Below are 27,726 nucleotides of genomic sequence, written 5' to 3'. Positions count from 1 at the left end.
GTCATATAGCTGGAATATTACTGAGTGGCCTAATACTTGTGTAAATAATCATTACTGCTACATGAACGTCCACCTTCACACAGATGCACAAGTACACTCATCTAAGTGTTCAATTCTCCACCCACAATGACAAGATACACATTTTCATTCAAGTATATAATCTAAATATTCAGCGAGCACAGGAGCACGTTATTTCCATATCGAGCCAGATCAACAGCCTGTAGCTGTTTGTGTTTAACGGAGTGAACAACCTGATATAGGTGCATATCATAAGAATACAGCCAACCCATAACCAATCGCTGATTGGAAAAGTAATAAAGCTGAACATAGAAATGAGGCGTTTAATTGGCTCTGTCGTTTCGAACATGGCCTTCGTCAGTTTGGTATGCCATGGCCAGACGGTAGATCAGGGAACAAATCTATCCCCAAAATACATATACAGACAACCACGCTAACTTGGTTGAAGCATGTCATCGATCCCAATTGCGTGGGTCGATGCCCATGATATTACTCACTGGTTTGTCTGGTCCAGACTTGATTATTTACAGACCGCTGTCATATAGTTGGAATATTGCTGAGTTCGGCGTAAAACAACCAACCAACCAACCAACCAATGTCAGACTATTTCTCTTACTATAGTGATAGGTGCGGAAGTCCCGCCAGCCTTAAACACACATCGCACGTTACACACCAGCAAACAGGTCTCCAGTTAAAAATCGTCTGCATGCAGGTAATCTCATTTTCGGTGACCAGGTATTGTACATCAGTCAACAAATGAAGACATTGCAGATGCCAATGGTGTTAAGAGCGTAGATATTGGGTAATTTGCCGATGGTCTCGTGTGATATTTTCAGGGGAGTCCAGATTCACTTTTGACTTTCTGGATAGGCGTGGACATGTCTAAGGCGTCATAAGGAACGTCATGCGAACGTTAACGTAAGGCAACGTGACAAATTTGAGGGTGGGTCTGTGAAGATATAGGGTGGGATCACGTTGACTGCCACAACCCCACTGCATATTGTCCATGGAATGGTTACTGGACAGTACTGCCGAGATAACATACGTGAGCCAATCATGCTGCTGTTTTCACATTCTGGTCAACGTTGTTTTACAAGACACTAACGCTCTTGCCCACCGTGCACGTGTCGTAACTCACTACCTCCAGCAAAACATCACCAGCATGCAATGGCCAGCTATGAGTCTTGACCTTTCCCTCAAACAGCACGCCTGGGACATGATCGGGAGACGTGATCGTCTACGTCAAAGGCCACCCTAATTTAGCTGAACTTGGACATACCAGACTCCCTCAGATGGACATTTGGAGATTGACTCAGACCATGCTACGCCAATTCCCTAAATTTTGGTGAGGGTACATAACATTTATCTTCTGTCCCTTACTCAGATGTATGATAATTTGTTCACATCTTTTCTCGTGGAGAAGGAAATGGATGGCTTCACCGGCAACATTTTCTTAGACATGAGATTTGAAACCGAAGTTTGGTTCATCCTGTTTATATTGGACAAGGGGTTATTTTCTCAGTCTTTTGCAACAATAAAATTTATGTTTTTGGTTATTTTCGCTTCATTTGCTTGGTATGATCAACAGTGATATTGTTCATTGCCATCTAAAGTAATATGGTTAAGAAAATGGTGTCTTTGTACTGCCATTAGTTTTTGAAACATTTATTTATAATTTCAAAGTTATATATTTCGTTGGACCTCAGACTATAGAAGACAAGGAAATAGACATGTCCATTTATAAACTCTTATTTTAATTTGATGCCACAGAGTTTTGTATACTTTGATTTTGACATCTGGACTGATCCTCATTGGAAACATCGCAAATGCTTCCTACTTCTAAATTTTTCAAAACCGATTATTCTCCAGCTACAAATAATTTGTCTGGTGCTGCGTTTTGTATATGGAATATAGATGAAACTCCGTATCAGGGCCCGGAGAAAGTCTACTAAACTTGAGTAGTTCACTACTGTGGGCCTCTATACAGTGGTTCATTACCTCTGGAAACATATCGATACTAAGATGACAGTATTAGCATGTGAAATATAGCTTAAATGTTTCCATGTTACTCTAAATAATTCGTTCAATCGCTTAAAGTGTAAAATATGTAATTTGTTCCCCATAGCTTGTTCCTGGGCACGAATTTAGTTTTGTTACTTCGACATGTTTTCGGTTTTGAATGGGGATTGTTTTATTTCGATGACATATCCTATTTATATGAGCAAAATCATTCATGTTGAATTTCAGTGTGTTTTGCCCACTTTTACCAGTAGCTTGAGTTTTAAATCACACAGAACTGATAGATACCGTTACAATATACAATAAAGTATACAATAAAGATATTAATCACTGGATTGTCTGGTCCAGACTCGATTATTTACAGACCGCCGTCATATAGCTGGAATATTGCTGAGTGCGGCGTTAAACAACAAACCATCCAACCATAAAAAATGTCACGGAGGAAAACAGTAAAGCAAAATGCACGTTCAAGTTATGGCATTCGTAACTCGTGGTAGTTGCTATAAAAAGGCAAGCATAAGCAACATTTTTCAAGTTCGAAAATGCCGAGACTCAGCGCTGCCGATCGGAACATCGCCATAGGACGTATCCAAAGAGGGGAATCGCAGTCTTCTGCTACACACCACTTCATTGTCCACCACAGCACCATTTGCCGCCTTTGTGCAACGACAACATTTGACTATCGAGCTCCAAAATTTCATATTTGTATCTATGATATTAAACTAAATATATCGACTTTATTAGGTACAATAAAATCTACCAGTGCGTTTCTTTCTTCTTTTTTGAAGAGTGTATATGTGCCCCGTGAAGATCCGATGATGGATTGTCTGGTCCAGACTCGATTATTTACAAACTGACGTCATATAGATAGGGGTTGTCTCCCAAATCGTGTCTCCTAAAAATCAAAAGTCAATTCATATCAATACGTAAATTTTAGATTTACCATCGCGCTGTGGTTTGATGATTACAAAAAATATAAGAATTTAATCTCGTTAAAATTTAACACATCTTCTGACTCATGAAAAATTAACACATGGGGGGATATTTCGATTTCAATCCTAATTTCAGTGTGTTTTTTGTCTTTCTATGTTGTAAGACTAGTCCACTTCGGAACAAAGGGAACATGCATGAGGTTATATACCCAGTGGACCGTAAACTACGTTGTTTTAGACTGTATTGATTTTGGCATGTTGTTAGTTTAGGAGGAAATATACCGGAGATATTGTTAAGTGTGGCGTTAAACAACAAGTAAACAAAACAAAGTATATAGTGTTCCCGTGTAAAACAATTTTCACTATCATGTGACACCTGTATCGTGCAGTTCTGAGACAATAAAACTGCGGCGTATACCATATACTACCTTATGAATCTATTTCTTGACCCAGATATCTTCCATTGATTGTAATAATGACACGACGTTGAACACTATTGATCAGTAATTTTGAATAAACTCACCCAATCCACCACCCCCACGCGCAGGAATAGATTCTACCAACTCCGCCTTCAATGAGACGTAAACATTTCACCATCGCATGTAAACTGTCCCGTTATATTTAGACCAGGATGTGACTTAAAAATCAGCTTGAATTCTGTCAGTATAAATAGAAGGTAAAACACGAAAGGTACAGTTTGCAGTTTGCTCTGAAATCCAGCAAAACCATTGCTACAAGCGTTGTTGTGTTACTGTCAGCGTTGCCAAGTTGTTATTGACAAGTGAGTATAATTAGAACTGGGCGAGAAGCTGTCTGTTTTCAAGGGAGGTAACTGAGGCATAACACTCTCGATTGTTTATAGAGAACTTAAAATGCGTTTTGTGTATACTGATTCAAAGTAACACATAGTTCGAAACAGTACCAATAATTTGTCAACAGTGTTATACAATGATATTATACATGTATAGTGATTGAAAATGTGGGCAAATATTTTAATTTGCCATGCTTATGTGAGGTTAACCTCATATTTCTGCAATACTGAATCTTGTCTGATAAATCTACAGTGTTAATTCTTGCAACAAAATTTGGATTTAACTGAAAAACTATATAATGCTATAAGTTTGAAGAATATGTTAACATGAACATATACCTGGCTGATTTTTGTGAATATCAATAAATCAGGAAGGTTTCAGATGACTTCTCAGCTGTTGTTTGAATATGTTCCCTTCACAGGCAAACAGAATGAAGTCTGGTTAATTCTGTTGCCAGCTGTGTCATAAAACACGATTCATACCAAGTCAATCAGAGTTGGCAAAGAAGTGTTTGGTCCAGTGGTCTGCCGATCGATGTTCTATGAAGGTAAATACACATAAAAACATTAAATAAACCTTGTAATCCACGCCCTCAGAACTCAATTAATATTTATTTCTATTAATTTTAATGTAAACATTCAACTTTAATGTATTTCCTTTGATTAGGTACTGGTCATTTATCATGAGGAAGGGGGAAGATTGATGTTGGACTGTTAGATATTTTGACGACACCCCATGTGATGTAACATTTTTTTCATGACTCCCCCCACCTCACTATTATATATGCAGGGTTAGAAATTGGCACTAGTCCTATAGTCCTTGCCAAACTGCCCAATAGTAAAGCTATCCTAAGGACTAGTAGAATTTTGACATTTTTAAAGGATTTGCTAATTTGCTATATGCTATCATTATAAGGACTAGTGGACTGAAACTGTTAGTTTCTACCGCTGATATGACTATTAAATATATATATTAAAATTTCTAAAAGAATTACTTAAAATTAAGGAACTGTCATTTTTTCACGACACCCCCCATATTATTATAATGAAGTTTGCCGACCCCTCTCTTTTGCTGTCATTTTTTTTATGCACCCCCTGTTAAATGTCAAAACACACATCCCCCGTATGGCTGCCCCCACACACCCCACCCCCACACACTCACCCCAATCAAAATCCCAACCCTCATCCTAACCCCAACCCCACTGTCCCATGTGGATCCACACACATCAAGGTCTTCAAAAACTAAAAAGATATAAGTTTCTGATTTGGGTAATTTTGTATTCCTGCTACAGCTAAATAAGTTTGTGTTGCGGTTTGTTTTGTCAGTGACTGCAATTCCACCATGGTGCTGAAGAGGTCCAACTGCAGTGTCAACTCTGGGAACACCCTGAGAGTTAGGTACCACCGCCAGCGCTATGCAGGATCCCGAGATCACCTCCTCAGCAAATTTTACATGAATGGAATCATCCAGCCAGCTGATTTTGAAGAACAGAATGCAAACATATTGTTGACATCTGATGAGTATGTTCAAGACGGGGGCCTGGCAATTCAGCAGAACTTCCATTATCCTCTTGTCTATTCACTGAATAAAAGGAAGCGTTGGCTGCTACGAGAGACTGTCACCAACACCATTTGCCTTATGGCTGAAGAAACTCGTGAGGAAGACTTCAAGATTACACTTGTTGAATATGTTCACTATGGGAACCCCATTTTCTTGTCTCGCTCGATCGCCATGTGTCGTGAGTACTGGGACTGTCACAACGTCCAGCCACATGTGACTGCCCGAAAGGATGCCTCCTATATCACGGATCTACGAAAACTGGGGAAGAGTGGGGAAGAAGAAAGGAAGGTGACAAGGAGAAGAAAGTATCACAACCAACATAAGCGCGGAATACAGAGGAAGGAGAAGTTGCCCGCGGATACGGAGCAGCATCAGCAACCATTTATGTAAGACAACATGGCCGCCTATCACAGACATGCCATGAATTATTGGAAACAATATTCCTAATTTGACACCTTAAGTATTCTCAATTTACTATTAAAGCCAGACAAATTTTGATAATTGTTTCACAGATTTGCCTTTGAAAGAAAAGGAGTAGAACACTCTCCCCCCCCCCCCCCCCCCCCAAAAAAAAAGAAAATAATGGAAAGAGAAAAGAACACACAAAGATAATTTGTATCTTACAGAAGAAAACTATGGCATTAGACACACTTCTTTAATAAATTTAATAAAAACTGTGTTTCATTAACCAACTGACTGAATGTCAAGTGAACTTTTGTCTTACCTGTTTGTCTGTCGTCCACCATGACTCCTCAGAAACCATGCAACCCAATGAGACTGAAACTTCACATGCTTGTTCCCACAAATGTCGACAAAATTTGTTTAAGATGTTCTAATCCAATTTTCAATATAACCGCCTATTTGTGGCCATTGTCCAGCAATTCTTGTTCAAAATGTAATGAAAGTTAGCATATTTCATTTAGTTAGCAATGGAACTCACATGTTTCATTTTTGTGATAATAATTTACATTTTCACCTTGAATTGACCTTTGCACTTTGACCGTACTGTAAGCTGAACTTGTCATGGCCATTACAGTCAATTTTGTTCAAAATGTAATGGAATTTATTTGTAGCTAGTAGTGAGCCTTAACAGATATGGGTCTTTTTTCAATATATAAAATTTTGAACTTTGCTCTAAAATCCTCTCAAAGATCACTTTGACACTGTTAAATCCTCAAGTGAAATTGCCAGAATGAGGGAGCTGGACTTCGATAATTTCAGCTTATGATGACATCATAAGCGTTTTACGCGGTGCAGAAATGTGCGTCCAGGACGCATAAGTGTATAGAATGGATGCAGAATATGATATATATTGTGTACTGAGGACACACAATAATATACATTGTACCAAATTCTTCACAAGAAACATAGAGTTCCTGTAATTAAAATAATTATTTGATCTAACAGTACAGTACCCTACACCATTGCTTTACTTTACAGGACCCTCATATTTCCTGTAAGGACTGTTGAAATTAGTAATCGGGGGTCCTCTGTGTGCATAGTTTTGTAGGTCAAGGTAAAACACTGCATCATGTTTTGTCCAAATCAGTAGAGTTTCCACATCAATACTGAATTTGACAGAATAAACTTTTCTCCACTCCTAGCCCACCAATGTACAAGTGTAGGAAGAGTTGTGTCATGTTCCATGTTTCTCTGCACCATACCCATGGGTTTTATGGGTTTCACCAAATGGTAAGAAGCATTCCAATAATGAAGTGAAGGCGTTCTTCCTCACTAACCGAAAAGCCTTGATATAGCTGAAATACTGTTTAACACCATGTATGGGAATATATTTGGTACAAACTGGATGTTAATATCCACTTTTCACTTTCAGTCCCAGGAACCATGGCAACCTTGCAGAGCTCCATGGATGCCCGGAGATTCGGTACGAGTTGTGGTCACCAGCGGAATACACTTCTAGAAAGGCATTCTACAAATTAGATTCTTACAGCAGAATTTGGGATAGTAAGTTTTAACTAATTATTTTATTAGGCATGAGATATGATTCTATGTTATCATTGTTGCTACCTGGGTAAAATGGTTTCATGGATCAAGACTCTATCCAACATTCTGCCCCTGTCAATTTGGATCATGGCACTCTGTATTCTAAGGGGGCTGTCCTCACGTAATTGGCTGTTCTAGCGTAAACAATTCTTCTCCATCAAATATGAGTTTTTTTGTTCAACAGTTCATGATACCACTACAGTAATTGACGTAATAAACGTGCAGGGCGCTCTCTAAATTAGAAATAGGGGGCTCTTATTAGATTATAATTTTGGTGAGATAAAAAAACAGAGTTGAAAGATCATACATATTGTGGTTTATGCTGACAGCCTGAAATGATACAAAAGTAAGGTATGTGCATATCATACATGACAGATATATTTCCCAGAATTTAATTGCCTATAATTAAGGGTGCATATAACACATGAGTGCGTATTATACACAAGTAACTAAGTCTTGTGTACATTGATCAATCAGAAGGGGTGCCGATTAGGATTGATCACTAGCCAATATATTAGCAAATATCACTGTGGGCGCTTATTAAGTCGAATACGGTTATTACATAGTGACAGCGCATGCTTCACACATGGTACAAATTACAATGGCAAAACCTCACCGAAACGGGTTGTCCCGAAGCAAAGACAAGTGAGAACGGCATGTCACCATCATCCAATAGCTCCATCTGCATCACATCTGGTACGTTCATTATGTAGTCACTACGTCATCCTCTGACGTAGCATTGGCTCGCTGCTGCAGCCAATCTCCATCGTTCCTTAGCTTTATTTTTATTTTTTATTTTTTACGCCACACTCACCAAAATTCCAGCTATATGACGTCAGTCTGTAAATAATCATGTCTGGAACAGACAATCCAGTGATTGATATGATGAGCATTGATCTACGTAAGTGGGATACGATGATATGCATCAACCAAGTCAGCGAGCCTGGCCACCCGAGTCTACTAGTCGCCTCTTACGACAAGCATATTTATATTGGAATATTTATTTGAAATAGGTTACCTTTTTACATTGGTGTCTTGTAAAATGTATTGTCAGGAGCATCAACTCATAGAATGAGACCAAATAAGGCACTGAAGAAAAGTAAGGGACTTCGCAGCAAAAGAGACAGGGCTGAGTCCTGTTTCGGGTTCTCGACACAAGGCTTGCAGGAACAGGTAGAGCAAGAACAGGAACACCCTGGAGGCCTGGGCGAAGAATGGATGTGGCAGTTGGAGGAAGAGGAGGAAGTTCAGGAACGAGAGAGGGCAATAGAATTGGATTTGCAAATACTAATGAAACTGTGCTCCAGGAAGACGAAATGGTCAAGGAAAGCATGTAGGAAGGAGAGTGTGACAGACCAGGAGACATACGTGTTTGTGACTGATGACAAAAGGAAGAAGGTCAAGGTCGAAGTCAAGCAGATAAGTAGAGCATCTTCCTCATGGACAAAGAAGTATGGGAAAGATTGTGCAATTGTGTTAGAGAAAGATCCATATCCAGCTGCTGATAATGAGGATGATTTTGAGATGGTTGATGAAAACACAGACTGTGAGAATCTCTCAGGTCTGGCAGGGGAGATGCTGGAGCTCCTGAAGAACCACCTGCAGGTGTTCAATGACGACTTTTGTGTGTGCAAGGTGCCCATAGTAGACATTGTGCCGAGAAAGCTGGCAGAAGTATATGGACACGGGGTTGAAGTCAGCCTCATCCATCCTTATGCATTTGTCATTAACCTTGGGAGAAGTCAAGGTCACTGGTGCATGGTGTGTCAAATGTCACCTGGATTGGGCTTTTGGCCCGACCCTGAATCTCAAACCAATATTGCTCTTAGGTAAATATGACGCTTACTTAAAAACTGTCTGTACCTTAAAGAGATATATGGTTAACATTAACACCATGAAAGACAACTTTTTAAAATATCATCTTTTATATGATTAGAACTGATAGAAAATAGGAATGTATCATTATAAAGCATATTTCCTTTATAACAATAGTTGGGGGGGAGATACCATCCAGTCGACTCTCCAGTTTTATATACATCACTTTAAGGACTATCACATTAAAGGACTGGTCATTAATTATGGGAGAGGGGGGACATGATAAAATGACTCCGTGAAAGAGGGAGGTTTGGTAAAATTTATCAATAAGGCTAGAAATAATAATAGTCTTGGTTCTCAGGCACCGGCCGCATCATCATAAAGTCCGCCACAAGTTTCGTTTTTATTTCCATTTTCAAAATTAAAAAGAAATCCTAATACTTGAAAACAATACAATCCAACATAGCTCGCAGTTACTTCCCTTTACATGCGCACTGCTTTACTGCGCATCTTGTGTTATGATCATGGCGCCAATAAGAGTTTGTATGCTTCATTATGTAGGGAGGCCCTTTTCCAGGTTGATTGTGCACAGCTCTTTATTTGGTTACATACTAGCTTTTTAAGCAAAAAATAAAAAATCACTGCCTGCCCGCACAATATCTTCAAAAGTCATTGCCTGAGAACCAGTTGTTATATTTATTTAAGCCTGATATAGTGAGGGAGGGGGTCAGTAATGCGAGAGGCCATGCCTCGAACTACAAAAACATTGAAGAATTCAATGATATGGTTTGGGATGATTGCAGTTCAAATGAATACTATCATTTGTTAACTTCACAAACTAAACTTAAACTGAGTGACATGAATTTTGTCAAAAGAAGGCAATTCCAATATCTCAGATTCAGTTGACATAAGTTGGGTGACCATCCCAGATTGTAAAGGTTCCAAGTGTTGTCACAATCAGTTTAGTCAAGTTACTTTCAGCAGCTGAAACATGCTGGCATGTTACTCTTCAGGTAGCAGATTTAAAACTTGCTGCCACTAATGTCTTAGTTTACCTTGAATCAGTTTACAGTTTATATATCAGTTTACAGTTTATATATCAGTTTACTTTGAGTCAAGATGAGCTCCTGAACCTGTTTCTCGATTATTCCTTGTCATGCAGGGTTACATTGCAAGGGAGGGTTAGTGAACCTGATGTCCATGCTGTAAACTCAAGTCTACAGAACATTCTGAAGGGAGGCTCCAGGTCAGGACACACTCTGGCGGAGTTACTTGCCCTTGCCAATGAAGTCATTGAAGAAATGTTAGGACAAGCCTTGTAAGTAAATTTCATGAACAGGAGAAAAGTAACTAAAGTAATGAAATCAACTCTGTCATATATATATATATATTCTCAGTTCCAAAGGAAACGCACACCCCAAAGTCGGCACAAGAGAGTCGCTGCTGATGCCCTGTTTTTGCTGAGACAGGCCTGTGACGAGTTCCCGCTGTCTGCGAGAGAGTGTCTACAGGTGCACTGTGTTTGCTGAGACAGGCCTGTGGCGGGTTCCCGCTGTCTGCGAGAGAGTGTCTGCAGATGCACTGTGTTTGCTGAGACAGGCCTGTGGCGGGTTCCCGCTGTCTGCGAGAGAGTGTCTGCAGATGCACTGTGTTTGCTGAGACAGGCCTGTGGCCGGTTCCTGCTGTCTGCGAGAGAGTGTCTGCAGATGCACTGTGTTTGCTGAGACAGGCCTGTGGCGGGTTCCCGCTGTCTGCGAGAGAGTGTCTGCAGATGCACTGTGTTTGCTGAGACAGGCCTGTGGCGGGTTCCCGCTGTCTGCGAGAGAGTGTCTGCAGATGCACTGTGTTTGCTGAGACAGGCCTGTGGCGGGTTCCCGCTGTCTGCGAGAGAGCGTCTGCAGATGCACTGTGTTTGCTGAGACAGGCCTATGGCGGGTTCCCGCTGTCTGCGAGAGAGTGTCTGCAGATGCACTGTGTTTGCTGAGACAGGCCTGTGGCGGGTTCCCGCTGTCTGCGAGAGAGTGTCTGCAGATGCACTGTGTTTGCTGAGACAGGCCTGTGGCGGGTTCCCGCTGTCTGCGAGAACGTGTCTGCAGATGCACTGTGTTTGCTGAGACAGGCCTGTGGATGGTTCCTGCTGTCTGGGAGAGAGTGTCTGCAGATGCACTGTGTTTGCTGAGACAGGCCTGTGGCGGGTTCCCGCTGTCTGCGAGAGAGCGTCTGCAGATGCACTGTGTTTGCTGAGACAGGCCTGTGGCGGGTTCCCGCTGTCTGCGAGAGAGTGTCTGCAGATGCACTGTGTTTGCTGAGACAGGCCTGTGGATGGTTCCCGCTGTCTGCGAGAGAGTATCTGCAGATGCACTGTGTTTGCTGAGACAGGCCTGTGGCAGGTTCCCGTTGTCTGCGAGAGAGTGTCTGCAGATGCACTGTGTTTGCTGAGACAGGCCTGTGGATGGTTCCCGCTGTCTGCATGAACAATAACCCTGTCTTGAAGTAACTGTGTTACTGTCTGACGTTTGGTTGACATGTTGCGTTTTTGTGGGTACCTTCAACACCACACAGTCACTGACAGGTTTAGGGATTGTACTCAGTACAATATTTGGATTGTCCAATAGTCAATAGTCTGCTGCTCCAGTCTTTGGTATTTACATTTCACAACTTTTGAGGTACAATCAAGCATGCTCTTACTACCAAGATTTCAAAGAGCATCCTACAATTCTTGTTCAGAAGTTGTTTGATTGAAGGTTATAACATCTAAGGCCTCAGTAAAGCTTTCAAAAGGTTTTATGGTAGACATGTGGAGATTTTTTTACAAATTTGATGAATCAGTGAAAAAACAATGTCTGATGCAATACCCCGACTTGTACCAGATGTCCCATGATTTTATCAGGTTTACAATTGACTTGCCTGTGCATTTGTTTGTGACAGGGTCATTCGGTGGGACAGGATTCATCACTTTTTAACGAATAACTGGTATCATCACTATATGATAGTGATTCATAAACACGAAATAACTTATCCAGAATGGTCATAAACACATGCTCATGATATTGTTTGAATCGTTCAATCGACTCTTGTTTTTGGCAGAGATTTCTCGTGAATATGGAAAGAGTTTATAGCTTGTCATGAACAATTCAAATATTGATGAAATTTGTGAGAATTTTTCGGAGAGGAGACTACTTTGCATCATGGGAAGGGCAAAGCAGAAATGACCAAGAATGTGTTGTTGGTCATCACACAGAACTTGTGAACTTGTGACCCTTTGTCTGAAATCAAATTTTTTATTCAGGTCAGTGAAATCCACCAAGTCTCAGGCAGTTCTTCGTGGCAACAGGACAATCCACAAGCAGCTTTTCGCCGCATTGACTGAAGTGAAGACAGCTGAGGAGGTTTACCTCGAGGACAAACACGATGAACAGGTATTCCAAATTATAATACTGTAAATCTAGAAAGTTTGGCGAGCAGGAAAGTACGGTGAAAACAGCAAGTGCAAGTGACACACACTTGCAATAGTTGAATGACAGTTATTTTTGAAGACCAACAACCAACAAAATAAGTAAGGAAGCATAATCCTTGAATTCCCTTTAACAAGTTGTCAAACCAGCCAGTACATGATTAAACAAATACTTCCTCACATCCTGTGATTCCCTTTTTACACTTTGCCACTTAGTGTCAAAAGTCTAATTAGTCTAAGTTCACTAATGTGCCACACTCGACAAGTTGTTGACATGACACTGAGTAAACCAGACATAAGCCAGCAAGTCTAATCTGTTATAAACACACTTTCTCCAACCCTTGTCAACTGCAACAACACCATCTTCCCGAGGCAAGAGAGTTAACTGACTTTAAAAGTCCAGTTTCCACCCTTGCCAAACTAGGCTGGAATTCCTGGGCTCGATCGTAGCGCCACCAGTGGTTATTGAGTTATGTCCCTTCTGAGCCTCTCCTATGGACCAATCCAATTCCACCACTTGCATTTGTTTCAAACAAAATCGGTCAAGACAATCTGATTGATAATCAAGATCTATATTGTGATAAAATACATTGCAAAGTGCATCAAATCAAGTGAGCACCTTGATTAAAAATATGAAACAGTTTTGAAAATATCTGTAGACAACGAGTTGGCAGTGCACATGCTTTGCAAATCCTGCAATCGACCGAAATCTGCACGAGAGTTTATGAACTGGATTTCGATTTTGTTGCAAGATTGATTGGACTATGCATAGACTCGTTAGTCTAGCCAAAATGTAACTCCATAATACCAGCCAAGTTCGGCAAGGGTGGGAACTGGACTTTTATAGTTAGTTAACTCACTTGCCTCAGGAAGATGCAACAACACATGCATCAACAACAACTTACTGACTGACACTGATTTACCATTTCACCATGTCAGTCTTGTAACATGTCATTTGTCCCCAAAATCTCAGCTAATAATAGTTCATATTCTAATACCCATTGAAACTGGATTCGGTATGAAAGTGCAATTTTTTCCCCGAAAAATCCTTGTTTGGGTTATGGAGAAATAAGTCCCCAAAGATTTGTCGATCACAAAGTCTCTGATTAACAGTTTACTGACATTTATTCCTTGTGTTTTTAAGTTATATTGTATTCTATCTTGTTTCAGATTCTTCCAAGTGTTGCCCGAATTGACCTTCTAAATCTGATTGACCTTGACTTTGACCTGGTAGAGGAGTGTGCAATCTGTTTTGCATCTTGGGAAGGAGAGAAATGGTCTTGGGTTTCACATAACGTGTCATTGTTGCCATGCCGACACAGCTTTTGTCGACAGTGTTGGCAACTCTACCTGTGTCAGAACATCAAGGAAGGGAAGACATCTCTATATTGTATGGTAGGTTGGAGTTAATGTCAGTAGTCTTTGCACTTGTGACCCATGAAGATCTGGGTCAGAAAAACTCTTCACCAATCAACTATGATTGTCGTAAGAGGCGACATATGGGATCAGGTGGTCAGGCTCGCTGACTTTGTTGATGCATGTCATCCTATGCCAATTGCATGGATATGTGCTCATGATGATTATTTACAGACTGCCATCAAATAGTTAGAATACTTCTGTGTGCGGCGTTAAACAACAAACAAACAATCTTAGCACTGGTTGCTGAAAGATTATGTGTGGTGTCAATGTGTTAAATATGTGATATGTAGCAGATTGTTGTCCTTCTTCTTGGACTGATTATAGGTGGTGTACCGGTACCTGTATTTGGTGTAGTTTCATTGTATGATCAAGCTGATTTTGTGTCCTCGTATCCATGGAGAGATGCTTTTGCTGTCACTCTGGTTTTATGACCCAGAGTTTTTTTTGCAGCTCAAACAGGAGAAACAAAACATTGAGGGAAAAAACATTATACCATGGTAAATCCTCAATTCTTTAATAGCTCATGAATCTGAACCAAATTTCATATTGAAAATCCCAAATATGGCTATTAGTGAGCGAATTTGTAGATAGTGAAGTAAATATTGTTTGTGTTTTTTGAACATGTATATTGTTCTCCATGCATGAAATGATTAGAAAATGTCATGTTGTTAACAGGAATATGGTTGCCAGACTGAGGTAGATCCTGCTACAGTTACCTCCCTTGTTCCTCCTCAATTTCTCACGCGTTGGCAGCACCAGTGTGCCGAGAGTCATGTGACAAAAGCAGGGGACTGGCACTGGTGTCCTAAGGCAGGGTGTCACTATCTCGCCAAGATCATCAAGCCACAGGATAAAAAGTGTAAGAATACCAGCTCCCGTGTAATTCAATTTACAGTTTAATATCATGAAGGGTTCACATTAGGGCTGGGACGGGTAACTCGGGTACCCAGGTCGGGTGGGTACTGAGTAGGACCCGGGTACCCACAGGACTACTGGACCCATGGTTAGTCACGTGATATATTGTTTAATGACAAAAAATATCTAGAACTCTATGGTTACACTACAAGTCACTAATGTTCACATTTCTTTCTGACTATGCACCCATTCTTTCTGACTATGGTTGAATAAAGATATAACTTAAGCCAACTTCACAACTTCATATTGTTTGATACATGTGTCTAAATACGTTTTGCCAGCGCTATGGTAAACAAATTCCCAATCGGACATTTTGTACCTATCTCTGGAGCCCTTACCGTTGGGTAATAGGGGGAAGGGTACCCGGATAGTAAATGTGGACTTGTCCCGGTCCTAGTTCTCATGACAAATATGAAATGTTTTACTGAAGACAGTGATGGAGAGAAGGACACCACAAGTGTTTCCAAAAATTGTCCATTTTCCCAGGGCCACACACCCCTGTGTATTTTACTGATTTGTCACAGTGAAACAATTTGCTCAGTTGACTAAAGTTTTTGTGAATATACCTCTATAACATCATTTAATGTCCACAACAAAATATTTTTCCATTATGCAAATCCTTCTATGTAAGGCTTAGGACTTATCAATCAACCATCGTATGAACTATCACCATCACAAACTGGGACACCCGTTCTTAGTGAGAGGGAGATAGGTCTCATGCCTCTTTTTAGCAATATTCCAGCAATATCACGGCGGGGAACACCAGAAATGGGCTTCAAACATTGTACCCATTTTGGGGGGAATCAAACCCGCATCTTCGGCGTGGCAAGTTTACGCTTTAACCACTTGGCTATCCCACCACCCCACACCCATTCTTAAGACACCTTTTACTTGACAGATGGCATAGAAACAGCTAAATGTATGAAATTGTAGAAAGAATGTAAACTTGTCACATCATTTCCTCTTGAGGGGCTGCCAATTCTACATGGACAAATAGTCCAAAAATATCTTAAAGAATTGAAATCTTCAAATCAGATAAAATAATGTTTCCATTTATTCAGACCTTTCTGCAATTGGTAACATCTTGTATTTGTGTCTTGTCTGTATATAATATACTAAACTGGTTCCACTGTTAGTCAATGTAGGAACCTTTGCACTTGTTAGATGGACAGGAGCCCAGTCAAATATGTAACAGGTTTGTGATGAAGGCATGACTGTGTTTCAGCTCAACGGCTGTGCCGGTATGGAGTGCCTGTTCAGTGTCATTGTGGGGAGCTTTGGTGTCTCCTCTGTCAGAAGTCATCTCATTGGCCAGCTCTCTGTAGCCATGGTGACATGTACTACAAGAAGTTGCTGGAGAATGGTATGGTTGGAATTATTCAAATACTTGTAAGAAGTCTGTTAGTCTTCAATGTATGCAGATTATCAGATTATGATGGGTGTTCTTGTTGAGAGTTTTAGCACATGGGCTGACCATCTGGTACGACTTCATTAAAGGAAAAAAACAAGAATTCATTGTAACAGTTTATGTGTCTCATCTTGATCCAGACCAAACCTGAATTTATCAAGAAGTAATACTTTATTTCTGAAAGTGAATCTTATTTTTTTTATCTATGATAAACATTACATGCCTAAAAAAGCAAACAAAATGAAGTTAAATGAAAATCAATATATTTTTGTAACAAGTAGTTTAGCAATGGCATAGCTTGGCTGTCACAATCCACAAATGAGGCCTATGTTTATTAAATCATCTAGCCAATAAGTCGATACACAAGTTGATGTTTTGGTCCATATGTAAGTTTATCACATTTTCAACATTTTCTCTAGAACTGCTTGTTTTTGTGTCTTTAGCAGAACTTTAATGTAATTAGGTTAGTTAGAAAATATACCTTAATAAAACTATCTTTTCTCATGTGCCAACTGGGTGTTTCATTAACATCTTTACTTTAGTAGACTTAAAGAATTCTTCACTAAAAAGATCTATCTATTTCCAGTAGTGTACTTGATCGACCTGATGAGACAACATCTACACGTAATATATGTATAGGGAATACTGTATTCGACATAATAAGCGCCACGGCGATATTTGCTAACATATTGGCTAGTGTACAATCCCAATTAGCACCCCTTCCAATTGATCAATGTACACAAGACTTATTTATTTGTGTATAATACGCACTCGTGTGCACCCTTAATTATGGACCATTGAATTCTGGAAAATATATCTGTCGTGTATATGCTCATACCTTTCTTTTGTATCATTTCAGGCTGTCAGCATCAACCACGAAATTTACGAACTTTCAACTCTCTTTTTTTCTCTCACCAAAATTATATTCTAATAAGAGCCCCCTATTTCGGGAGCGCCCCAGGCACTCAATACGTCAAATACGGTCTACTTATTCAGGTCCTATGTTCCACCACTTTTGTATTTTATTCCAGGTAGTGAAATGGGTCGACCAGTTGCATCGGATATGACATTTTTCGTTAAGCTGAAAAATTGTCCGCGTTGTAAATATCCAATGGAGAAAAATGGCGGCTGCAGTCACATGACCTGTCGATGCTCACACCACTTCTGCTGGGAGTGTCTGGGAGACTGGGACAGCCATGTCTCCACAGGTCTGGTCTGTCCCGTGGGGAAGAAGGACGTGAGGGTGAGTGGCACTGACACAGAATCAACTCTCTTACAGCCATTTTGACCACACAGGGCCCTATTTAATTACTATTTTTAAAACATTTTTTTTGCATGAGTGCACAGAAGCCCGAAAAGAAATTTTAGATAAACTTGTATGTACATGTGTGAAGGGGTGGACCCGGGATTGTAAAAAAAGACGGGGATGTTCGACTTGGACCATTTGTAAATTAAGTGGGGTTTTTAGGTGGGGGCGGGGGAAGGGTGGTCATCCACAAGCCTACCTAACACAAATCAAAACAAATCAGCATGTTCTGATAGTAAGAAATGCACATACAGAGTGTCATCAGATGTAAAATGGGTGTGGGGGTGGCCAGTACTTCTCCGGATCTGCCGCTGGCAGATGTATTGAGGACTGCTTATACATTCTCTGTGTCAACATCAGTATCGGAGGAATATCTTGAAATTTTGATATATTTATAAGAGATACCATAAAAAGTATTTAAGCTAGATGTTGATTGTTTGTGAATATTGTATGGTAGTATCCCAAGTTCCTGTTGTGTCTGTTGTCTGTCTCAGTCCCTGAACCATATTGTTTTCCCAGCCCTTACTGTAACAGTACAACCCTAAATGAAGCAAGTCTAGATTTTCCACAGGTTCAGGTTCTGAAACACCCATCTCACTGGGGCTCCTTTTCAATTTAAAAGGACTTGTTTGTTTCTAGCAAAATATACTATTTCAATAGCAATCGTCTAACATATCGATATGGATATTATCGTTTTGTGTCAAGAAACATTGTGTCCATTTTGAATGTCGGTCAGTCATAAATACATGCTGGCAGTGCAGCAGGTTATGTCCTTGCAGAAGGATTCAGCACGGCAGTGTTTGTTACAGTGGGTTATCCCACGGCAGTGTGTGTTACAGTGGGTTATCCCACAGCAGTGTATGTTACAGTGGGTTATCCCACAGCAGTGTGTGTTGCAGTGGGTTATCCCACAGCAGTGGGTGTTACAGTGGGTTATCCAACAGCAGTGTCTGTAACAGTGGATTATCTGACAGCAGTGGGTGTTACAGTGGGTTATCCAACAGCAGTGTCTGTAACAGTGGATTGTCTGACAGCAGTGTGTGTTACAGTGGCTTATCCCACAGCAGTGTGTGTTACAGTGGCTTATCCCACAGCAGTGTGTGTTACAGTGGCTTATCCCACAGCAGTGTGTTACGGTAGGTTTATCCACAGCAGTGTGTCACAGTAGGTTTTTTCACAGCAGTGTGTGTTACAGTGGCTTATCCCACAGCAGTGTGTGTTACAGTGGCTTATCCCACAGCAGTGTGTGTTACAGTGGGTTATCCCACAGCAGTGTGTTACGGTAGGTTTATCCACAGCAGTGTGTGTAACAGTGGGTTATCCCACAGCAGTGTGTGTTACAGTGGGTTATCCCACAGCAGTGTTAGTTACAGTGGGTTGTCCCACAGCAGTGTGTGTTACGGTGGGTTATCCCACAGCAGGGTTTGTTACAGTGGGTTATTCCACAGCAGTGTGTGTTACAGTGGGTTATCCCACAGCAGTGTATGTAAAAGTGAGTTATCCCACAGCAGTGTGTTACAGTGGGTTGTCCGACAGCAGTGTGTGTTACAGTGGCTTATCCAACAGCAGTGAATGTAACAGTGGGTTATCCCACAGCAGTGTTTGTTACAGTGGGTTATTCCACAGCAGTGTGTGTTACAGTGGGTTAACCCACAGCAGTGTGTGTTACAGTGGGTTATCCCACAGCAGTGTGTGTTACAGTGGGTTATCCCACAGCAGTGTGTGTTACAGTGGCTTATCCCACAGCAGTGTGTGTTACAGTGTGTTGTCTGACAGCAGTGTGTGTTACAGTGGGTTATCCCACAGCAGTGTGTGTTACAGTGGGTTATCCCACAGCAGTGTTAGTTACAGTGGGTTATCCGACAGCAGGGTTTGTTACAGTGGGTTATCCCACAGCAGTGTATGTTACAGTGGGTTATCCCACAGCAGTGTGTTACAGTGGGTTGTCCGACAGCAGTGTGTGTTACAGTGGCTTATTCCACAGACGTGTGTGTTACAGTGGCTTATACCACAGCAGTGTGTTACAGTAGCTTATCCCACAGCAGTGTGTGTTACAATGGCTTATCCCACAGCAGTGTGTGTTACAGTGGCTTATCCCACAGCAGTGTGTGTTACAGTGGCTTATCCCACAGCAGTGTGTGTTACAGTGGCTTATCCCACAGCAGTGTGTGTTACAACAGGTTAACCCATAGCAGTGTGTTACAGTGGCTTATCCCACAGCAGTGTGTTACAGCAGGTTATCCCACAGCAGTGTGTGTTTCAGTGGATTATCCCACACCAGTGTTTGTTACAGTGGGTTGTCCGACAGTAGTGTGTTACAGTGGGTTAACCCACAGCAGTGTGTGTTACAGTGGGTTATCCCACAGCAGTGTTTGTTTCAGCGGGTTATCCCACAGCAGTGTGCATTACAGTGGGTTATCCTACAGCAGTGTGTGTTTTAATGGCTGAAGTTGTCTGTGTAGACGGTGGAATTGGACTCGGCAGCAGTGATGACGTTCCATGCATCCCAGTACCAGAACTCTGAAAGTCACCGACATGCCTGGAAGAAAATGACCACTACATTTATGAGGTCGAGGGTCAACCTGCTGGTCAGCACCCAGGTAATATATAACATCTGAAGCAACTCGTTCTTCCTGATGTCCGAAAAGTCAGGGTGAGATAGGGGCTCTGTTTGGCTCACAGTATATGCAAAGTTTAAGTAAATAGCAATACATTCAGGCTTCTATCCTTTCAACACTTGTTTTGTACAATTAACGGTAATGTTGTGGTTAGTCTCGATATTTTGAGTTTGTTGTCACCTGTTCCATAGTCTGCTGATCACAGACAACAAAACATTGAACATGTTGGCCACTGCAAGCTGACATCTGCCAATTGGGGGCGGTCAGGTAGCCTAGTGGTTAATGTGTTCACTTGTCACGCCAAAGACCCGGGTTCGATTCCCGACATGGGTACAATTTGTGAAGCCCATTTCTGGTGTCCCCCATGTTTTTGCTGGAATATTGCTAAAAGCGGTGTAAAACCATACTCACTCACTCATCTGTCAATTGCCCACAGACACTCTGTACGTTGCAGACGCTGCCTCACTAGTTCATACACAAACAATGAATGACATCAAGTAACTCACAATCAGTAAGTCAATCAATAAGACTGACAGAAGAAAACGGCCTAGAGAGATTAATCAACCCTCCTTGAAAGTGTCAGGAGTGTCACCCTATGCACATGCATGGCGCTGCAGCGTGCAGCATGTGCAAAGTATTGGATGTGTTCTGGTGTTCTGTTTTACAGACATATCTTTGTTCTAATACTTGGTATTACCATGTATATTTCATGATACCTTCTTTTCTTAAGAGTATGGCCCGCCGTGATATTGCCGGAATATTGCGGAAAGCGGCGTAAAACCATACTCACTCACTCACTTGAGAGTATGGTTTCTACTAAATAATGGAATGTTATAAAACAAAATGTGATTCTTGAGAAATAAAACATTTTTTTTCATTATTGATGAAATCATTCATAATTATTTTGTGTGACTATGATAGTAACATGAGATATAGAGGTTTTATAACTAAGACTGTTATTTGCAAGAGGCACTTGATCAGCAGGAGGTTTCACAAGTGAAAAAATATAGTTGCCACCGAGGTTATTATTATCATAACAATACAGTATTTTATCAATACAGCCATACAATCAGTGTATATGTCTATACAAATTAATTGTTAAGTTTACCCCAACACGTAATAATGTGTACTCAGAATTCTGACATAACAGAAAGTTTTCATACATGTCTGACAATGTTCCAGAAAAAATGTTAAGAATATTCTGCTTAGAATAAGGAGGCGGTCGGGTAGCCTAGTGTTGAAAGCGTTTGCTCGTCACGCCAAAGTCTGTGGTTCAATTCCCGATAGGGGTACAATGTGTGAAGCCTATTTCTGGTGTCCCCAGCCATGATATTCCTGGAATTTTGCTAAAAGTGGCATAAAACCAAACTCACTCACTCACTGTGTAGAGTAAACAGAACATGTAATGATGAAGTCTGATGTTTCAGAGGAAGAAGATGTGGAGGAGGTCTCCCAATGCCATGAATACATCCCAACTTGATGCAAGTCAAGCCTTCTTCACAGACATGCTGGTGTTTGTGCGAGATGTGAGTATACCAACACCCTGGCACCAGTGTATGCGTAGGCGGATCAAAGGGGGGGAGTCTGGACCACCACTCCCTTTTGAAAACCAAATGTAGTATGATGTAGGTAGTAAAATTATCCAGAGAGAGGATTTTGATATTTTAGAACCCTCCTTGTGGTAATGCTGGCTCCAGCCTTGGTTTGTCAGCTTTGTAATCACAGGGACTTGGATGGCCTAGTCATGTTAGTTCCTGCAGTTCACTACACAGAGTTGCCCCCCTCAGACATGCCAGGATTCGCCGATTGTGTCCATTATTCATCTTTGTGATTCTTGGTTAGTCTGCTGCATAGTCATGCTCATGGGTAAACGTATAAACCTTCATCACTTTGGGCACTTCTCCTACATCAAGCTGACGCACCATGATGTAACTGATATATTGTCCCAAGTGGCATTAAGTCCATATCACCTCATTCACTCCTACAATCACATCAGATAATGGTGACCCATGAAACACTTGAAGTGAGTGGGGGGCACAGGTGGCCCAGTCGTCTAAGGCGCCGTAATTCGCTGTGCAGAGTTGCGTCCCTTGGGCACGCCAGAAACCTATGATTGTGAGTTCGAATCCCGGTTCACCCCGATTATGTTTCTAGGTTTGTCAGCACCATACCCGTGCTCATGGGTTTCACCGAAGTGGTTAACGTCTGAGACCTACATCACTTCGGGCTTTCCTCTCACATAAAGCTGACACGCCGTGATATAACTGGAATACTGTTAAAAGCGGGGTAAACCCAACTAACTCACTCACTTGAATGAGTGCTGTTGTTCTGTTTAAGATGGAGGGGATGTTATAGCAGTGTATAAAGTTCCCCTGAGATTTTAGTCAGGCAAACCGAACGGGCAACATTGCAAAGCTACCAGACCAGATAAAATGTTGCCAGTCCAGAATTTTCTAGGCTAACGAACAAAAGAAACAAAAGGGTAGTACATGATCACAGTTACGTGATCGCGGTGATCAGCTGATAATATTTTCTGAGATGGGGGAAAACATAGTGTAATTGGAAAATTTGAGTTAATTAAAAATGTTAGTAAATTTTGGGAGCCATGCTTTACCACGTGCTATAACTGAGTTAGCGCAATATTGAAAAGGGCAATAACGAGGGAACACTGTACTGTGTAATGTTAGTTTTCAGAAAATGGCAAAAAATGGTGAATTGTCAACTTTTTAACTTTTACTCTCGATCATCAAGCGTGCAACTTTTCAAAACTGACCGTCCATCAGAAAAATAGACTGTCTTGGAATAGTAATGATGTAAGGGAGATAACTCTCATTCCAGAAGTTCTGGTGTTGTTATGATAGCGTGTAAATTGTATGGGTAAAGTTGACAGTTGCAAGTATAGAATGTTGCCTTGATTGTGTTGTGTGTCGTCATAGTGTTTGTGGAATGATTGTGTATGTGTGTGGAGATGATCGTTTGTCAGTTGTATAATGAAATTCTAACGAATAACAATGTTTGCCTGAAGCAGGGAGTTCGGTTGCCTATCAGTATTGTGTAATGTTAGTTTTCAGAAAATAACAATAAACTGGTGGATTGTCAAAAATAGTAACTTTAACTCCCGACCATTGGGCGTGCAACTTGTCAAACTGATCGTCCTTCGGCAACTTAGACCGTCTCGGGTTGTGAGGCAGGCGGGTATTTTAAGCACTGGTTATAGTGATGCCACCTACACTGGCAGTGCGAGCTGATGTTCTGTGTGAGATGGAGGTGGTGTTACAATGCTGCCATGTTGTGTTTCAGCTCCATCAGGTGCTGGAGAACTGCAGTGTGCTGCTGTCCAACACCCCCCGATCCTGCCAGCCCCAGAACCTGATCACCTGCACATCGCAGCTCGCCTTCACCACAACTCGACTTGAGGCGGTCAGTACAACTCGTGTGGACATTACCTCTCATGTCTCTGAAGGGGAAATGGAAACTCAGACAACCTTAGTTGTTCTGTTTTTTTATAAATGATATTGTATACAATTGTTTTTCCCTTCAAGTTTCTCCAGTTTCTATCCCGACAAGTTTCTCCAGTTTCTATCCCGACAAGTTTCTCCAGTTTCTATCCCTTCAAGTTTCTCCAGTTTCTATCCCGACAAGTTTCTCAAGTTTCTATCTCGACAAGTTTCTCCAGTTTCTATCTCGACAAGTTTCTCCAGTTTCTATCATTTCAAGTTTCTCCAGTTTCTATCCCGACAAGTTTCTCCAGTTTCTATCCCGACAAGTTTCTCCAGTTTCTATCCTGACAAATTTCTCCAGTTTCTATCCCGACAAGTTTCTCCAGTTTCTATCCCGACAAGTTGCTCCAGTTTCTATCCCGACAAGTTTCTCCAGTTTCTATCCCTGCAAGTTTCTCCAGTTTCTATCCCGACAAGTTTCTCCAGTTTCTATCCTGACAAGTTTCTCCAGTTTCTATCGCAGCAAGTTTCTCCAGTTTCTATCCCGACAAGTTTCTCCAGTTTCTATCCTGACAAGTTTTTCCAGTTTCTATCGCAGCAAGTTTCTCCAGTTTCTATCCCGACAAGTTTCTCCAGTTTCTATCGCAGCAAGTTTCTCCAGTTTCCATCCCAACAAGTTTCTCCAGTTTCTATCCCGACAAGTTTCTCCAGTTTCTATCTCTTCAAGTTTCTCCAGTTTCTATCCCTTCAAGTTTCTCCAGTTTCTATCCCGACAAGTTTCTCCAGTTTCTATCCCTTCAAGTTTCTCCAGGTTCTATCCCGACAAGTTTCTCCAGTTTCTATCCCTGCAAGTTTCTCCAGTTTCTATCCCGACAAGTTTCTCCAGTTTCTATCCTGACAAGTTTCTCCAGTTTCTATCCCTTCAAGTTTCTCCAGTTTCTATCCCTTCAAGTTTCTCCAGTTTCTATCCCGACAAGTTTCTCCAGTTTCTATCCCGACAAGTTTCTCCAGTTTCTATCCTGACAAGTTTTTCCAGTTTCTATCCCTTCGTGTTTCTGCCTTTTCTGTCAGAGTGTAAAATGATGATAAACAGCACATTTGTATATCAGATGAATCAGATGAAAAGTTAACTTCATTTCTCATTGTTATGAACTTAAAAACATTGTGTAGATGACACCTGTAGCGCATTAAGAACCCTACTCATATAAACATCCTTTAATCAACTTCTAGTCTAGTGTGTCAGTAATCAATGGTCAATTTTCTAATTGCCTGGGGCACTTAATATGGCGAATGTCGTGCATAGAATACTGCATACATCCTACTAATTTGTATGTGTTCAGGAAGGATTGTGGGTCTGGATCTCAGTTCACCCTCATTATGAGCTTTGGTTTGTCAGCACATATGTGTTGGTGGGTTTTCCCGTAAAGTGGTAAATGTCTAAGACCAGCATCGCGTTGTGACATAACAGCAATACTGTCATGAGCCGTTAGATCTGATTCACTCACTCACTCACTCACTCACTCACTCCCGTGGTCGCACATGGTCCTGTGCACAGCACTCAGGTCAAAAGTCAGGTGAAGTTAAGCCACGTTGGTCGCGGAGAGTCCTTGGATGGGTGACCATGTTCGTCTGCTTGGCTCCTGAGAGTTTTTAGGGCTTCGGTCCTGCCCCACACTGAAGCACATGCCTCACACTGAACCACATGCAACACATGTGATGTCTCCTTGGGTGACTTTGTTCGAAATGTGTCTCTGTTCACCCAGCAGTGAATGGGTACCCGGTAGGATGACATGGCAGTGTTAACCTTCCCCACAGGCAGCTTGGGTTGTATTCTCCAGGTAATACGTGCTCTTTAAACAAACTTATAGTGGATGGAAAAGAGAGCCTAACAAATGAACTTATTTTTATTGTCTTATTATTCATTATTTCAGACGTTGAACTCACCAGCACTGAAACATATGAGGGGCGAACTGCTGACTCGGCTGAAATCCCTGTACTACCTAGCCTGGTCAGCTGTTGACCGACTGGCGATGCTGGCACCAGTTGTTCAGGCAATGGTGGACACACACTCACGACAATCAACAAGACAGGGATCAAGAAACGGGGACACAAAACTGACTTCTTAATATTTGTATGTCACCATGAGTACTTTCTGTACTGCAGATCTGTGAAGAGACAGATGATAAGGGTTAATTGTTGGGGTGTCCGAGGGGTTAAAGCGTTCACTTGTCTCGCCGTCAGCCCCTGTTCGATTCCTCACATGGGTACAATATGTGATGCCCGTTTATGGTGCCCTCACTGTGATATTGCTGGACTATTGCCGTAAAACAATACTCGCCCACTTTAGACAGAAAAGTGGGTACTTTACTGTGCTAACGTACCTGACTTAAATCTCAGCTCTGACCTTCTCCTTTTGCTGGGTCTGAATCTTGACAACGAGTGATATCATTTTGGAGTATGTATATGTGGTATGGAGTATGTATAATGTGTATAATATATGTGTATACAATGTGCATATATATGACGCGGTGTGTTTGATACAATTTGTATACGATGTGTGTATGCATATGTGAGTATGGTACAGTGTGTGTGATACCATGTGTATATGTGTATGCAATATGTATACGTGAGTATGGTACAGTGTATATGTGGGTATGGTACAGTGTGTGTGTGTGTGTATATGTGTATACGATGTGTAAATACATGACGTTTGAGTATGATACAGGGCATGTGTGATACCATGTTTATATGTGAGTATGGTACAATGTGTGTATGTGTATACAAAGTGTATATACATGACATGTGAGTATGATACACGGTGTGTGATACGATGTGTAAATGCATATGTGGTACGTGAAGATCTAATTGTTCAATCAGCCTGACATCTTTAAGAGAGAATCATCACAACACGCTGCAGTTGTGCCAGTTCTGTACCAGGGAGGAAATCGCAAAGTTTTAGCTTCCTACCACAGAATAGAGCAGTCGGAGAATATGAGCTACGAGGAATTACAGAATATCTAACCCGAGTAGATTTAATGGCACCAAAGCTTGCAACCTTCAGCATTATTTTACAAGGGACAGATAATCTGTTATTCCTGTATATTACCCATTGGGGTTTTTTTTGTTAGAAAATTTAGAGACATAAGTTAATAGTCAATATATTGTTGGAACATCATCCTTGATTGTTTACAGTGCATTTATTTATGTTTCATATTTTGTCATGTTTCAAACATTTTCCCTGGAGAGATTGTGTCGAGTCTCAGCAACTGATGATGCACTGAGGGGTCAACATGGGAAATATGCTTGTCATGTTGAACACTGTTTCATACTGTCCTGCAGTTCAACATATTGAGACATTCAATATCAGTGTTGTCTGTAGGATTCAGGAGGATCGAGGGGCTATACATTGTTATGTTATGTGTTTGTTGGTGTGAGATATGACACATTGTTATGTATATGTTTGTTGGTGTGAGATATGACACATTGTTATTATTTATAAGTTTGTTGGTGTGTGAGATATGACACATTGTTATGCATGTGTTTGTTGGTGTGTGAGATATGACACATTGTTATATATACTTTCATTGGTGTGTGAGATATGACACATTGTTAATTATTACTGAATCCTCCAGATCTGATATTCTAAGTGATACTGTATTTTTATTGAGAGTGTTGTATATTTCCCTGTTATGTTTGTTACATGTAACAGTTTAACCTGCTATGACAACCCAGCTGTATCGAGGGACAACTCTTATCCAGGAGTCAATGCCTTCAAATGGAATTTTATTATTTTTCTAATTTTAGGCCTTTTTTTGTCTGTCAGTCTAATCAAGTAAAAAAAATATAGGCCTTATCAAATGACTTTGTGTCAATCTCCAAATACTGTTTTAAGTTTTTATAGTGCTCTTAAATTTGGATTTTGTGTGCACCCAGTGTCTTTAGTATGATTTGGATGAACTCTTCAAGGAGTGGAACAGTGTGAAGTACCTGCGCATGAAGGATGTCA

At 41.0% G+C, this 27,726-nt stretch overlaps 1 protein-coding gene across 1 annotated transcript; it reads left to right on the top strand.

The window, feature by feature from the left end:
- Window positions 1–5,122: 5,122 nt before the first annotated feature.
- Window positions 5,123–26,059, top strand: LOC139446727 (uncharacterized). The gene is made up of 13 exons (XM_071228023.1): window positions 5,123–5,727; window positions 7,176–7,306; window positions 8,400–9,174; window positions 10,323–10,478; window positions 12,450–12,579; window positions 13,785–14,009; window positions 14,709–14,892; window positions 16,174–16,311; window positions 17,388–17,599; window positions 20,125–20,262; window positions 21,708–21,806; window positions 23,581–23,700; window positions 25,652–26,059. Exons 1-13 carry the CDS (start codon window positions 5,123–5,125, stop codon window positions 25,844–25,846), a joined length of 3,108 nt encoding a protein of 1,035 aa, XP_071084124.1. The 3' UTR covers window positions 25,847–26,059.
- Window positions 26,060–27,726: the final 1,667 nt, after the last annotated feature.

Source organism: Haliotis cracherodii, unplaced genomic scaffold (assembly GCF_022045235.1).
Source record: "Haliotis cracherodii isolate W230 unplaced genomic scaffold, xgHalCrac1.p SCAF_6, whole genome shotgun sequence".
Lineage (NCBI taxonomy): Eukaryota > Metazoa > Mollusca > Gastropoda > Lepetellida > Haliotidae > Haliotis > Haliotis cracherodii.
Note: the sequence above shows the minus strand (reverse complement) of the source record. Positions and strands in the feature narration are given on the sequence as shown.

Coding starts and splice junctions, on each gene's coding strand:
- LOC139446727 (XM_071228023.1), top strand. CDS start 5,123: ATGGTGCTGAAGAGGTCCAACTGCAGTGTCAACTCTGGGAACACCCTG. Junction 16,312..17,387: donor CAAGAAGTTGCTGGAGAATG/GTATGGTTGGAA, acceptor ATTTTATTCCAG/GTAGTGAAATGGGTCGACCA. Junction 17,600..20,124: donor TGGGGAAGAAGGACGTGAGG/GTGAGTGGCACT, acceptor TTGTCTGTGTAG/ACGGTGGAATTGGACTCGGC.